A 16,844-nucleotide genomic window follows, 5' to 3' on the forward strand; every position below is an offset into this window, starting at 1 on the left:
GGGTGGCAGGGGGTGCACGGCTGCTGTGAGCATTGAAGCTTCTGTGAAGAGATGAGGTGGGGAAAGACTACTGAGTAGAGAAGGCAAGAAACAATCCAGAAATGCAAGGATGCAGAAAAATGTTGTGTGTCAGGAGCCATGAGAGAGAAGATTGTAACTGAGCAGAGGGGAATGAAGGTCTTCTGGCTGGAACTGCAGACTCTGGGAGGGGTGCAGCTGACTGAACGCCCTTGCCTTTTCTGGATGAACACCATGGCTTCTGGTTGATCTGACACTGTGTAGCCTGTGGGTGGCTTGGTTATTAAAAGAGCACAGCTGTGTTAATGAGATACTTACCTGGATTAGGTGGATCTGTTACAAATGAGGTGAACTTTACTTGAAGCAGATGATGGCTACATAACGATGTGTTTATCCAGAAATGAACTCTTTGTCTGGAGCCATGTGTTTCTGATGTGACCTAGAAATTATGAGGAATTTCCTTTCTCAGAGTGGAGAGCTGCTGGCATGGACTGCCCAGAGAAGCTGTGGATGCCCCATCCCTGGAGGTGTTTAATGCCAGTTTGATTGGGGCCCTGTACAGCCTGATCTTGTGGGTTGTAGCCCTGCTATGGGCAGGGCACTGGAATTGGGTGGGCTGTAAAGTCCCTTCCAGTCCAAGCCATTCTGTGATTTGTGGAAATTTAAATGATAATATTTTGGTTTGTTGATGTACAAAGCACAGGAGTAAAATTATCCACTGCTGTCTAGACTATGAATGGTTTGGATGGTTGTCACCTCTGTTAAATGACATGATGATGTCTGGGAGTTAGCTTAGAGTCATAGAATCATAGAATCACAAGGTTGTGAAGGACCTACAAGAGTAGTCCAACCATCTTCCCATTACCATTACTGACATTGCTACTACAAACCACTAGTCTTCTCAGTTTTTTTTTCTGTGCTTGTTATGAACCCAGACGTGTAATGTTTTCTTGCTTTCACACTAGGATCTGTTATCGGTATTCATAGACAGTACCTTTCTGCAGATACTTCTCCATGTTTTTAGCTGATGCTTGCTTCTGTGGCTGGCAGTACTTCTTAATGCCCAAAAATACTTTAGCTTAAGCTAGATCCTACACAGTTCATTAACAGCTAATGCCCTTCCCACTGCGTTCTCCTGAAGACAACTATTTTTTCCTGCAATTGATACAATCAGCTGGTGAGGGGCAGAACAGCTTGGAACTTCTCTGCAAAGAGCCATGAAGTACACCCCAGGGTATACTTGAGAATATAGGATTGCTTATGTACAGGCTAGACTGACGCAGATATTAATACAGCAGAGGCCAATATGTGTGTAGATTTAGGTAGCTGACAACAGAAAATGGTTAGCCATTTCACCTGTGCTGCCACACTGTCCCACGGGGCTGCAGTGTTTTGAGCACCAGAAATGTACAAACAAAGCTCTCCAGAGAAGGACAGAAGGAAGGATCAAAAGTGAAGGAGCAGCTCTGTTAAAGAGATTAGGGCATGTCAGCTTGAGATGGTAAGGGGGTAAAAGGGTTGTGTGTTTTGGGAGGGCATTGTGAACTGATGAGTGATGTGAAGATCAAAGGGAAAATGTGATCCATGAGTTGCAAGATGTACAAGGTACTATAGGGGATCATTACAGATACATACGTACAGAGACCAGACACCAGGCTACCAGACTGTTCTCTGGCTTGATACAGCAGTTCTTGGGGCTTGTTGTTTGAACTGGAAAATTGCTTGAAGATGAGGTCTTTCTTTAAACTGATATTTCTTCATTTTAGATTGGAATGGCTACCATCCCATTATCAAGATTTTATTAAAGGTGTTAACTTACAGTATGATCTTAGAAGTATAATTTTAGAACCCGCAGAAAGTTATATTGAGAGTGTTAATTAAAAAGAAAATAATGCTTCACCTGAACTGTGAAGCACAAATGGTAAAGCCATTCACTGTGGAAAAAGTAGACTTTCACTTTTGTTCTGGTAAATTATAGAAATGAGAGATATGCCATATGCTATATAAGGATGCCAGTGGGAATGCTGTATGAGTGAGGAACATGCCTCGTGAAGAATTAACGTAGAGTAGCTTTAGAGTTGCTATGAGCAAATGTCTGGACTATGTAGCGTACAAGGGTGAAAAACAAGCCATGTATTAAATGGATTAATTTGGTGTTGATTCTTTTCTGTCAGGACAATTAACATGAGTAGAATATTTGCCCTACTTTAAACAGATAAGGAGATACTCTATTCTGTTCTTCTTAAGATTAATGTTCCTATAAGGGCAGCAGAGAGCACAAGATTTATTTCCTGAACATTATGGAAATTTATGGTTGTGCCAGTTACTGTTTGAAAACGCTTTATGACCCATGTTCACTGTGAATCTTTTCTTGTGTATGTTAATGAAAGTGGTCACATGAAGGGTGCAGACATTTTGAAGTGCTAAGGGGGTTGTGTGGCATGTATAATGCCTTTGAAATATAAATTTTGGCTCACTGTGACCCCCAGTTTTGTTTGTGTGTGCATACATTTGCCTGCATTTGTATTACATAAAAATTAAGAATACATTTTATTTAATTCTTTAGAAATAACTCCCTGTGCTGCCCTGACTTCCTTGGAGAATCAGAAATATGGGTTTTGTTTTTTGTGTGTGTTTGTGTGTTACTATTTCATGATTTAAACCAGAGAAAATTACAGTCTAGAAGAGAATGATGGTCTCGTGGGAGGTGTGCACTTTCCATCGAACTGTATTCTGAGCTCATAAATATCTGTGTAGCTCCTGTTTATTTAATAGAATTGCGTGGGTGAAGTGTGGGGTCAAATTTGGCATTGAGAATCCAAAATAGGGAAAATGAACCTGTCTTGGACTTGGTGAAGGTGCGTACATGATGGTGAAAATACTACCTAAACATATCTCAAAATGTTACTGCAGTTTTTATTTATAATCTTTGTTATAATGAAACTTTAAATTTTGCTAGTTATAAGTGTCCGTCATCTCACTTATTAAGTAACAAATGTGAATGTGTATGTGTATCGGTTACAGTGAAGCAAAATTGTCCACTGAGCACGCTAGGAATACTTTAATCTTATATACTTTTTATGAGAAAATGGAGAGAGAATAAATACAGTGAGTTGTAACCAAAATACTTGTTTTATCTGGTTAGAAGAAGTCTCCTTAAGTCTGCAAATAATTTTGACATTAAAAAAAAAAAAGTTCATGCTTTTTTTTTTTTTTTTTAAATGATTGAACAAGGGATTTTTAAATGTCGTTTGAGAAAGGGAGGCATCCTCACTAGAAAAATAGCTTTATCTCATCTGTCACGTCTCCACATCTTAGCTTGTAATACAGAAGAATGAGAATGAGCTCATTGTTGGAGGAGATGTTTATGAGAAGCAGATTTAATCTTGCGCTGTGTTTTGCCAGATACCTTTTCCCACCCTTGAGTTGTGTAGAGAGAGAGTTGTGAACCAGACTTAAATTCTACCCATTGCGTTTGTGAGTGACAGTTGGATTTGCTTCAGGTTCGTGTTTACTGGCTACTTGTACCTTTGAATTACTTTTGATGAAATCTTTACTAATTGCTGTCACCAGTTCAAATATGCTGTTATGAATTGGTCATGCCGTCGAGACAGAGTTCACTGCAAATTTGACAGCTGTTGGCATTTATAGTTGGAGAGGCCTGCAGCATAAATGATCCGGGAAAGAAAATGAATCCGTTTAAACAAGATACTGTGCTGACACAACAGACAGTGATATCATGTTGGGTTATTAGTGCACTGAACAACAAAGGAAAACATTCATTCTGAATGGAATAATATATCCAGATGTTACTAGTACCAAAAAACCTGGCTACGTAAATTCTTATTCGGTAAACAGATTGAAGAGGGTCAGCTGTGCAATCTTGTCTCTGTTAGTGTAATTGATAATAAACATCTATTAATGTTTATTTTGACCTTTTTGGTGGTTTATGCAATGAAGGTTCCGCTGCTTAAAGAATTAGCATTGTGGTGACTCAAAAAGAGAAACACATTGAGGTAATTGAATTTATTTTAGAAAGCCTAGTTCGTAAATGTGCTGTGCTGTCTGCTTCTTTATGGGTAGATGGCATTAGGAAGGAGCTTAGGGCATCATGCAGAAATCTTGTGTAAGGTGTTCTGGTAGTTGGTACCAGATATGAATATACAAATAACCAGTACTGGAGGAATATTAGATGCTGGAGTCCAGCTAGTTTTTTCAGTCCTTCAGCTCAATGCTTTGGTCTGTCAGAGAAGCTAGTGAAGCTAGTGGCTTTAATGCAGTGTTTTGATGTTTTTGTTCTGTTTTGTTTTTCATTTTTATTTTTGGGTTGGTTTGATTTGATTATTGTTTTTCTGGAAAGATGAAGTAAGTTTTTAACTAGAGTTTTTAAATGAGAGATTTGTTTTAAATGAGCTGTGCCGTAGAGCAAAAACTTAGTAGGGACAGAGCCACAGAATGTTTGTAGACAAAAGTGTTTGTTAGGCTAGAACATAGAAACTGTGCTTGGGATTTTTTTCTAAGGCTTCCCCCCCCCCCTTTTTTTTTTTCTTAAAGAATTGAGGGCAGTAGTTTATTTATATTAAAAAAATCACAAAAACAAATGACTGATGGGCTGGGATCCAGCTAAACAGATGCTTTTCTGTTGCAAGCAAACTCCTCTAATGGCCTTACAGTAAGTAAGTATTGAAGTATTTTGAACCTTGGTAGCATATTAATTTCTAAAGATGATTGATTCATTGTAGAAAATTATCAGGGATATATTTTTAACAGTGATTTATTTTCTATTTCTTAAAATTGTTGTTTAACTAATAGCACCCAATGCAGTAGAAATGCCAACAGGAAGCAACATGAAGTCTCCAGTGGTTTGCCATCTGATATCCAGGTTCTCAGAAAAATCAGTCTGTTTTTCTTTTGTTACTGGCCTGGTAATAAGAAAGAGGAGAGAATAAAAGGTGCACAACTGGAGAGGCTTGGAAATACTGAAATGCGTGGTTGTTTATGCATGCAGCACTCCAAAACAAACAAACAAACAAACAAAAAACACAAAACTTTTTACAACATTTTTTTTGTTCATAACTGGAAGGAAATTATGTAAGTTTCCTACAGGAACCAGTGTAGTAGCACAGATAATTTCTCTAACTAATAGAGTGCAGTAAGTTTGAAGAAGTCAGTTCCCTGTAGCAGAATTCCAGATCCAGGTTTGAGCTGGTCATCTGGTAGAAACTGCAAGTCAAAATAACTGAGGTCTGTCCCAACAAGCATGGGGGAATCACTTGTGCTAAGAGCTAACCTGGAGTTGTGAGACACTGGCCTAGGAGTATAGCATTAATGGGTCTGAGATCCGTGGTTGGGAGCATAAAGGTGCTTGCTAAACTGTATACAAGTGAAGTATTGATTATAGTATGCCTAATGCTATAATTTAGAATTGTGCTTTTGTAAGCCATGTTAAAATGCTTTAGTGCAAGAGGTGATTGAGAATAGTCAGAAAGAGGCGTTCTTTCTCCAGACAGTGAACAAGTGAGCAAGTATGTTATAGGGAGTTTAGCTGATGGATTTGATGTTTAATATTCTTTGCTTTTTGTTCTTACTGCATCATCAATTTTTGGCACGTTGTCAAAGAAGTGTTGAATTTGTAGGTTTGGCAAATGTTGTCTCTCTAAATTGATGGTGACAGCAGATCACATGTATCATTCTGGAGGTGAAGACCCTTGTGTCTTTGTAAATATTACTCTGTTGTAAGTCCACAGCCTTAATCCTCAGACAGAAATTATTTTCTAATGGAGAAGTTTTGAACGTGAAAACCATGGGAAGCATGATATTGCTACTAATAAGTAGCATTTATTTTTTCTGGCTCTGAAGTGGCGATCTCTATTTCTCAAGATCTAGTTTCTTCTTGGAAAAGATTAAGTGTGAAAGAGCTAGTTAACGTGATAGAAAAAAGTGATGTGGCTGTTGGAAAACAAGTTTATGTATATGGCACCTCTGACATTTGTTGTAACCAGCAGTAAAGGGTGGGAACCATAATGCTTAATGCAGTGAATTGAGTGAGGTACATTCTTGGGGTTAGTTTTCCACTACCTTTTTTCCTGCTTCCTCAGGTTAGTTCTTGCAAACTGGAGAGGGATGGAGAAAGGGGTTTACATGGAGTAAGGATCCATGTTGAGCCTCACTGTTTTTCTCCCTCCTTGGTTCAGTTTCTTTGGTTGTATTGGGCAAAATCTGAGGACAAAATGAAAGGCTTTTTCTTATTCCTATCAATACAAAAGCAGATAAAATATAAAAATAAAAATATAAAAATAAAAACAGATAATGTATCTTGCTTGAATTATATTAAGAATTCTCAGCCAGAAATTATACAGGCAGTAGGAATGTTAAATAAATTTTGACTGAAGTGGGGCCAAATTCTGCTTGGCATAACCATTTATAGCTTTCTCTCGCTTGCAGTGGTGGTTTATCATTTTTTAATTATTATTTTGAATTAAAGGTAGGCTACCCAGTGATTGCAGAGAATGTGCTGAGATTAAGTTGGAACTTAAGTTTTTTTGTCTCTGGCAGGATCTGCTCACTACTATATTTCCATCCCTTGCATTACTGTTACACTGCTCCCTGCCAATAGCTGGAAATGGAAATGGCAGTGGGCTCCTCCTCTGCAGGCAAAATCAAGGCTGTTCTTCAGACATAGTGGAAAAGTCGAGTAAGATCCTATCAGTGTGGACATATGGGCTGCCCTGCATTGGGGCACTTAAAATTGTTAAGAATTCCAGAAAAGTAAGCTCTGCAAAGTGTAGTTTTCCTCTGCAGTCTTCAGCTTTCAGAAGTTGGCATCTTTTGGTTAATTCTGGGCTGTCTGTTTAATTTTTTCTTCTCAGGGCACTGAAAATTTTAATTCCCAGGAAGGTGTGAGAATCTGTTATAGTAGGAGTAGGGAGTAGGAGCAGACTCATGAAGTACAAAGTTGCACATGCGTTGCTCATCAAATGTGAATTGCCTGAGTAGTTTTTCAAATGATGATATTTTCCATGATTAAGTCTTTTGTTTTTAATGATGTTCTGAAACGAATCATACACTGGAATACTGTCAGATTCTGTTCCATGGTATTTGTGAACAGTCCAAGCATATTTTCTTTATTAAACACTGTTTGCTGATGAGGCAAGACTTTGTGTTCTCTTGGCGTAGAATCATGGAATCATAGAATAGCTTGGGTCGAATGGGACCCCATCAAGATTGAGCCCCCCTGCCACAGGCAGAGCCACCAACTTTCAGATCTGGTACTACACCAGGTTGCCTAGGGCCCCATCCAACCCTGTCTTCAACACTTTCAGGGACAGAGCATCCACAGCATCCCTGGGCAACCTGTTCCAGACATCACCAATGTCTGTAATGAACGCATCCTCCTTGAGCTTGAAACTATTCCGTCTTGTCCTGTCACTATCTATCTGAGTAAAAAGTTGATTCCTCTCCTTTATATAATCCCCATTTAAACACTGAAGGCTGCAATGAGGTCGCCTTGCAGCCTTCTCTACTCCAGGCAGAACAAGCCCAGCTCCTGTCTACATGGAGAGGTGCTGCAGCACTCTGATCTTTGTGACTCTCCTCTGGACCCTCTCCAACAGCTCTGCATCTTTCCCATACTGGAAGCCCCAGACCTGCATGCAGTACTCCAGATGGGGCCTCACGAGGGCAGAGCATAGAGGGGCAATCACCTCCCTGTCCCTGCTGGCCACCCTTCTTCTGATGGAGCTCAGGATGCCATCGGCCTTTTGAGCTGCAAGAGCACACTGCTGGCTCATGTTCCATTTTTCATCCACCAGGATGCCCCCAGGTCATTCTTTGAAGAGCGTCTCTTAAGGAGTTCTTCTCCCAGTCTTACATACGTACTTGAGATTACTCAGACCTTGCACTTTGCTGTGTTGAGCCTCATTAGGTTCACATGGTCCCACCTTTTGAGTTCGTTGAGGTCTTTCTGGATGGCATCCCTTCCTTCTAACATGTCAGCCACACCACTCAGCTTTGTGTCATTGGCAAACTTGCTGAGGGTGCACTCAAGCCCATTGTCAGTGTCATTGGTGAAGATGTTGAACTGTATGAAGAGGGTATGGTTTGGTTGCCTGTTTTTAAAGAAATAGCTTGAAATATTAAAAAGTGCATTAAGTGCCCCAAAATGTTAATTGTGAGTTGAAAGAAAATATCAATTTGAACTTCTTATAAATAGCTTAAACACCGAATATATTTTCTGCAGCTTTTTCAAATTAAATGTGCCTTACAAACATTTCGTCTTTGCTGTTCTAGAACATGGATAGTTTCTTGGCTTGGGCTGGCACATTATTTAATATTGCACAATTCATGTGATGTAACAATGCAGTGTCTAATACTGATGACAACTGCTTCAGCAGGAAAGTCACTAAATGTCTGTTTTTTATGTCATCTAATCTTTTAATTCATTAACATGTAACAGTTGTTTGAAGCGCAGAGCTTTAGGTCACGTTGGTAGTCACATCCAGCAGTTCAATGACATTGCTTTTTTAGGCGTTTTGACTTTGTGTTAGGTAATTAGTTACAGGGCAGTTGACTGTGATATTTCAGGGCTGTGCTCTAGAGATCACACAGCTGAAATTGCCTGGGGAATATTGAGCTGTCCTGTCACAGCTTCTGGAATACAGTTGTTCTTTACACTTTTCTATTTTACCTTGTCAGTACATTCACAGAAATGAGCTTCAGTTATATTTATTCCATCAGTTGTACTACAAGAATACACTTGAGCAAGAAAAGGAGGAAAAAAAACCCAATATTTAGAACCAAGAAGAATATATATATGTTTTTTTTCATGTCACAATCACTTTAAGCAAGCATATTATTTGCATGTAGATCTGTATCTGTGCTATTTGATGAAATGTAAACTTGACAGCACTTTCATTATGTACCACAAACATCCATGACTCCAATTTTTAACTACTCTCTTATGGAAGCTTTAAAGCTTGGTATATGTTATGTTTTGTCATCTTGTTTTTTAAAGATGTTTCCTAGTAGTGTGAACCTATAGTGTAATTTTTGATACTATTTTTCTGTGTAAATTTTTCCTTATACTGTGTAAGGTTTAAGTGTACCTGTTATGTGTTAATGTGATGTGTTCTCATCCATCTCAGCAACTGAGTGCATGCCTGTCTAAGCTTTTTCTGGACAAACCCTGACGTTGTTGTCTCCTGCTGTTAAATGGAGAGTTACCAGCGTACAGCTCTGGAACTCCTGAATGCAAAATCAAAAAAGGCTTTGTATTTCTGCCTGAATACTTATCGTTGTAAGCTCATGTTACCAACTTTTTAATGCCCTTGTCTGTAATTGTAAATTCTGGTAGGTTTCGTTTCCTCACCTTTATGATGCCTGTCAGACAATACATGGGCACTTGCTTTGCCCTGTCTGTAGGTTTTGAATGAGATTCTGGCTGAATGATGGTGTGCATCTGTTTTCTTTACTGAAAGAATTCATATTTCATTTGCTGGTAGTAGATAAATAGGTTTTTGACTGTTTGATTCCATTTTAATCATTGCTTTCACATGTCCTTCTTGTCTTGTTGGACACTTCAGATTCATTGTCATCACATACTGGGTTTTTTTTGTTTGTTTGTTTTTTTAAGTGAGAATCTGTTGCTTTCTGTATTGGATCAACATCAAATCTATTCATGGCGTTGGCTGTGAACTGTTTTCCATGGTGTTCAGCTGGGTCTTTTCGGGCGCTGTTGTTGGAAAGTTTAGATTGGTATGTTGTACTAAGAGTACTCCATGAGGGATATAACTTAATGGCTACAAATGACAATGTTTTTGTTTTGTGGTCCATGCTACTAAGAGGCAGCCCACCCTGAGCTATAAACATCCAACATGAGTGCAGGTGATCACCGCTCTGCCTTCTCCATCACTGTTTGCCGCAGGGGAAAAAAGGGTTGTGTGCTACAAGGCTATTTCATTTCTCTCTTTCTCCGGTCTCATATTCTGAAATAATTCAGTGCCACTGAAATAGGATTTTGCTTCCACTCCAGGGTGTTGGGTTGGGTTTTTTTTATGTTGTTGTTTTGTTTTCAGTAGATCTTAGTTCAGATGTTTCCCTGTTTGTGTTTCAGCATTGCAGAAGATCTGTGTGCCAGTGCCCACCCTGTTGCATATTATAGGAACATGAAGGGAACATGGGCTGTGGGAACATTCACGGCTCAAGGAAAGATGCAGCAAAACTTCCTAGCAACTTTTCCAAGGAATTGCAGAGCAGGTTCTGATACTGCCCAGAAGGCAGATACACCAATTTGCTAACCTTATTTTTATTGCAGTAGTAGCTGGAGGCACTGCTTAGGTATTTACTGCTGTGTGTACTGGGTGTGCTGAAACTGAGGAGTGTCAGAAGCAGCCTTTCTCTCTCTGTAGTAACTTCACATTGGCGGGTCTGACGTTTCTGTTACACAAAAGAATTTGTAATTAGCAAAGCAATTCTTTTGTTTTGAAGGGGCAGATAAATCCCGCCTGCTGGATACCCTTGTGTGGCAGGGGCTGTCAGGCCAGGCCAGGCAGCAACATTGCTGTTAAGCTAGATAGAGTTTGTGCTGGTTCTTACCTGGTTTGGAATGGCAGGGGCCATGAAGAAGAGCCGAGTGTGTGAAGGGAACAAAGGCAAATCCATAGCAAGTCAGCTTCATTAGTTCCAGTGCTTAGAGAACAAGTAGTTTTTCATTGAGATTTTTAAATTGATGGTGTCATTTTTATATTACGGCTTCATGTGTATGAATGTTATAAGTCTGGTATTTAATTAAAACCACAGCTGGTGATCATTTAATTATGGTGTACGAAAGGGAATTATCCTTACTTGACTGCATACCATTATTTTATTCAATTTAGAGAATTGCAACCATTTTTTTCACGTATGATTTGAAAGCTGTGGTAAAGGATCCAATATGTGATGCACAAACTGATGGGCTTCATTAAGATGTTTCTCCTCTGTTAAGGGAAAATGGTAAAATAGTGGCTTTTAAATTCACTGTCTTTCCTGAACATTGCAAGTCAGTTATGAACAGATGATTGGTACACTTGGGCTGGTTCTTGTTTCTTCTCTGTGTAAAAGCAGTGCATGGTTTCCTGTGGTAGGAAGGACAGCTGTACTCCAAAGGCCAAGAATACTTTTAAGATTCAGGGAGTTTCTGAGCTTATTAAGATATTTCAGCACAGCATATTTGAAAGAAGATATATAGCATTTGCCTGTAGTAGGCTTGAACTACTCTTTTTTCAGTTGAAAAATGAGTCTGCCTTAAGAAACTTAAACATACTACAGCATAAAATTGCATGTGTGTATGTATTATGCTGAAATGAATAACTGCATGCAAAACATTTTGTAGCTGTTGTACTAAAAATATTTTAGACAGATGACAAATGAGGATGTCCAGTGCTTGTAGTGACAGTTTATTCTGCAATTAAAACCACAGAACTCACATCTGAAGTCTTTGTACAGATAAGTTTCATGTCCTTATGCCAGATGTGGCCTTTTCAGTAACAGTGGAAATACTTCATGTGAAGGAGTTGTGTCTAAATGAATCTCTTCTCTTTTTTTAGTAAGTAATATTTATTTATTTATTTTTGTAAGTAGTATTACAGCTACTTTCATGTATTAGTACATGAAAACATGTGATTTTTCTGGCTTTTGCTATTGTAAAGGCAAAACTTATATCAGAATAGGACTTATTAGTTGATTGTCTGGAAATGAAGAAGAAAAACTGTACAACTCCATAAAATGTCAGACTACGTGAAAAACTGAAACTGATTGAAAGTATAGAAGCACTGTTTGTATTTCACTCCAAGTCCTGGCAGCAGAGCAATGTTTGCCATATTACTTGGGCCAGTGTGAAGGCTCTCTTTAGTTTTCATATCCAGTAAAACTTAAGAGTTGTTTCTGTACTACTACAAAGAATGGCTTCAGTAATACTGGCTAGTTTCCTCATGGAATTTTCTGCTGTAGTTTTCAATATGGATCACTGAATTATAGTTGCTACCTGTGCTGTAGTGAGGAAAGGGATATTGAGGAAAACAAGAGTGTGAAAGAGTGCTAAGTTTTGGATTTTTTATAAGATTTATTCTTGATTTCTAAGTTACGTAGCTAAGATAACTTAAGTATGTTGTTTATCTTACATATATTTCCACATGTGATTGGTTAAATACAGAAATACAAAATCAAGGAGTCATGGTCACTGCAGACCATGATCACTGCAGACACAGATGAGTGATGCTTCTTAGTAGACACAGAATCATAGAATAGCCCACTTTGGAAGAGACTCACAGGGATTGAGTTCAGCCCCTGGCTCCATACAGCACCACCCTAAATTCAGACCCTATCTCTGAGAGCACTATCAAAATGCTCCCCAAACTTCAGCACTTTGGGCCATGCCTACTGCCCTTGAAAGCTGTTCCATGCCTACCACCCTCTGCTAAACAACCTTTCCATATTGCCCCCTCGACACTCCTGTGATGCAGCTCCACGTTGTTCCCTTGAGTCCTGTCTCAGTCATAACAGCACAGGTATCAGCATAGATAAGTATCTTTGATCAAAATAGTATCTTGCAGAGGGAATAACAGTTCACATTCTCTGGATGTAGCTTCATAGGTTAGAAGCATTGAAGTTTGCTGACATGAGATAGAAAAAATAAAAATAAATGACAAAGTAGTAGTTCAAAATGGAGTAGGCAGTAGTTGCAAAACAAAATTGAGTTTTATGCGTGGAGTTATTTACTACACTGATAACCTTTATTATCTCTGAATGCATCAAAACATGACACACCTTTTATAACACAAGTCTGAGCTGACATCTAATGTAAGGTGTTATAACACAGTGCTCAAGCTGCTTGCTTTTAAGCTAATGTTAGGATTCATGCACACATTCCCAGTTGTATTACTTTTCATTATACTTGTCCTTACAATGTGTTTTCTGATGAAGGAGAGTGTGGGCTGTCTGAAGAGTACTGCTCAGTGCTAAAAGAAGCATGTGAACTACTTTTTTACTTCCATTATTCTAAAGCTTCTGTTAACTATTCAGAAATCCACAGATGCTTTGACTACTGCATAATACCGTATCTTCTTTCAAATTTGTCTGCTCTGAGGCTTGTGACTAGATTAACTTTTTTCTCTGTCTTTTGTCTTCCAGCTTCATTTAGCAGCCCTGGCATCATTAAAGGGAGACATAGTGGAGCTTAATAAACGTCTACAACAAACAGAAAGAGAACGTGACCTGCTGGAGAAGAAACTGGCGAAAGCACAGGTGAGCAACAGTTAAAATTCTGAAGATGGTCCCTGGTTTTGTATTGTCCTTGTTCTTCAGAGAGGTGTGTGATATGTGGGGAAAGGGTGAAACATCTTAACAGTGTCATGAGTGAAAAGAATTTTAGGACTGTACAAAACGTAATTGCCAAGGGTTTTAATTTATACTGGCCAATAATATTCCTTTCAAAAGTACTAAGGAAGAATCAGAGTGATTTTGTTTGAAGCCAACATAAACAGCATCTTTTAATAGTGAATGCTTTAAAATATTTTAGAAAAGAAAAATTGTAGTTCTCAGTGGATTAGGTAGCTGATCACAGAGTCTTCTGGTCTTTGGTAAGATTCATACAGAACAAATTAACACTGATGAAAAGCTATTGCCAATCCTCAGCACTTCTGTGTTAATGTGAGAAATGATTAGCGCTCTCATGCTAGCTTCTAGTAAGCTAGTTTATATATCTCTGTTATGGAGAACACAGTCAGTGGAAAGCCAAAGGAGTGAGTGAAAATAAAATCTGAGTTCTAATGCTTTCTTGGCTCTTAATATTTTTTTTTCAGATCAAGATAAATATAGAGAGGCAAACAGGGAAACAACTATTGTATCTAATATTTCTCCTATGAACAAACCTCTGTTTTCAGGTACTGTTACTCTGGCAATTACCTTTTATAAGTACTTTACCATTTAAAACAACTGCAAAGTATGTATTCATTTACACTTTCAGAGAGCCAGACAAAGCAGTTTGTCTTGTAAAGTATCACCTCTTAGGTGTTATCCAGAGAGGTTGCAGAGTCTACATCTTTGGAATTACTTAAAAGCCATCTGGACCTGTTCTGCAGTAGGTTGCCTTCCTTAGTGTATAGGGTTAAAGAATTGACCTCAAGAGATCAAGCACAGCCATTCTGCAGTTCTGCAAGTTCACAGTCTTTGGTTATCAGGGCATTTTGAAAAAGGCTTCTAGCTGTGTATTATTTAAACTCAAGCCAGATGTAGAAATATTTAAATAATCTAAACTTTAAGGCTTTCACTTCAGTTCTTCAAATATTCTCTTGTATTTTTTCAGCTATTTTGAGGCTTGTAAACAATACTCTTAATCCAGCCCATCACTGCAGCATACTGAAGTAAAAAACATTGTCCCTTTTATTCCCTTTGATCTGAGAGCCAGAGGTGCACACGTGATTTATCGGCTATAACTCTGAGATCATTTTCAAACTTACACTTCTCTATGAAGGAGGGTCCTCTTTCTGAGGTACTGCTTGATATTAGACTGCACTTGGCAATCATTAAACTGTCCACTATACCCAAAAAAACTTTTATCATTCTGTGTGACTACGCTGATATGGTTGTTATTTTTAACTCTTCAGGGTATTTCTACGTCTTTATTAAATAGTACATGTATCTCAGCCAATGAAGAGTACTTTGTACATGCTCTCATGCAATGATGGATCCCTGCTGATGATAACTATGCTCTATTAACATGATTTTTTATGTGGTTGTTTTTCTTTTCTTTTTAATTGCTTACCAGTTGTGCATGCATACAGTGCTGGATTTCTCATATTGGTGTTTTTTTCCATGATCTTGGGCTTTGTACTTGTAAGTAGAAAAACAGTGATGACCGTTGCCTGAACTACTAATAACATAAAATCAGAATGTCTGTTCTTTCAGAATATCTGAAGTGTAATGTGCTTGTGCTGTACATTTCTCCATGCTGAAATAAACACTCCTGTGTGCACACCCTAAAGGAAAACTATAAAGCTGTGGGAGTGGGACTGAGGAGAAATTTTGACAGGAGTAGAGAAACTTCAGAGGAAGAGACTGACAGAGCTCACTAGTTGTACTGGAGTGATTGTTTGTGTGATGTATGTAATGGCTTAATGCAATAGTTGTGGCTGATGAGAAGCTTTGATTCAATTGCTTTTGGGGAAAAAAAAAAAAAAAAAAGTATTTTTTAATTAACAATTTCTATATAGTCTTAATATTATAGCACTTTTTTTCTTTTTTGAAAGCCCCCAAGTGAGTAGAAACTTACTGAGTTGTGAATGAAAGTCTAAAAAGGTCATTTTTTAAATAGTCATTTTAAATATTTAAACACTCTTCTTTAAGGTCATTAAAGAAACACAGCTTATATATTCAATTAGTTCACTACATTTAAATGCTAAAACAGATTCTGATGACTTCACCTTCTCTCTTCTTTCTCTGACTGCATTTCTTTCTTTTTCAAGCAGATGTTCCACATAACTTTTTTTTTTTTTAAACTTTTCCTCCCTACAGAGATTCATCCAAATGCATATCACATTTTATATGTCATTTTTCTCCGACAGCATCTGGCTAATGCATTTCTTCCTCACTAATATGAATTAGAGTTTCAGAAGGCATACATTAAGTAAGAAGTGTTTGAGGTTCTGCATAACCATTTTCAGATGCTAGTGGGTCAACATTAAATCTCATTTCTGGACTGTACTTATAAAAGCAGCACATGGTGGTGTTGTTTTTTTTTTCTGCTGGCACGCTGTATGCTCTCTGGAAAAAAAAGCATTCCTTGAACTACATTTTTGGTAACACCTTTCTGATCATTTCATGAGGCATACAGAATACTTTGGAACAAGGGATTTGCTGAAGGAAGGTGATTTGGGGAGCCACAATTCACATAATAAAAGTGACAAATGGTTAAGAAAGATATTTGGATAGCTCTTCTTTGTAAGATTTTTATAGAAGGATGTAACTGATTGCTGATTGTTGTATTATGGTAGAGTTCATTTCCAGAACTCTCCTCTGTAGAGTCCATTAGAACATTTGCCTACGTGCTGGTATTATTTCTGTAAGACATCGGACTTCCTTGTCTCTTTGTTTTCATGAGTGTAAAATTTGGCTCTGAACTGACCTTGTGAATGAAAGTTGCTGTAAAGTAGTGGTCAGTTGTATCTGACATAGTCTTCCAGAATCTTTCTTTGGTTGTGAGAATAAAAGTAGTGCTTTTTGCTAGCCCTGTATGGCTAGTTATCCTGGCTATAATAATAATAAATAATAAATGTCTGAAGGGAAAGCACAAATAATATGTTGTTGTTCTTCCTCTGCACTCATCTTTCTACTATCAAGAGTGAGTAGACTTTCTGAGCAAGAGACTTCATCAAATTTAATAGTCTGCTGTGGTCCTGCCCTTCGTGGATTTATTTAGTCATCTTTCTAATCCATTCACATTTTTTCCATTTCTAATATTCCATGACATTGAATTTCTCTGGGGTCTGGCTTGAACTGAATTAATCTTCACAATAGTCCATATGACGCTGTGTTTAGATCTGCATCCAGCAAAGTGCTGATTGCACAGCAGTGTTTGAGCTGATACTGAGCAGTACTTGACAAGGACTTTTCTGTCTCTGCCCAATCAGTGAATAGATGGGGGATGTGCAGAAGGCCAAGACAGAACACCAAACTGGTCAGGGAGACATTTCATGCTGAATAATAAAGCAGTGTAGATGGAGGGGATTCAGACGGAGGTGACCTGCCTTCTGCTTGGAAGCTGGGTGAGCATCAGTCTGCACATGGGAGGTAGT

The 16,844-nt window shown here is 38.3% G+C and overlaps 1 protein-coding gene across 5 annotated transcripts in view; it reads left to right on the plus strand.

The window, feature by feature from the left end:
• Window positions 1-16,844, plus strand: part of MCC (MCC regulator of WNT signaling pathway) — a 172,168-nt gene that overhangs the window by 97,834 nt on the left and 57,490 nt on the right. For all 5 annotated transcript variants that reach the window (XM_032441471.1, XM_032441472.1, XM_032441473.1 and 2 more), the window contains one exon: window positions 13,183-13,296. In XM_032441471.1, the coding sequence (XP_032297362.1) occupies window positions 13,183-13,296 (114 nt within the window). The remainder of the gene's footprint in view (window positions 1-13,182; window positions 13,297-16,844) is intronic.

The sequence above is a fragment of the Coturnix japonica genome, chromosome Z, assembly GCF_001577835.2.
Source record: "Coturnix japonica isolate 7356 chromosome Z, Coturnix japonica 2.1, whole genome shotgun sequence".
NCBI lineage: Eukaryota > Metazoa > Chordata > Aves > Galliformes > Phasianidae > Coturnix > Coturnix japonica.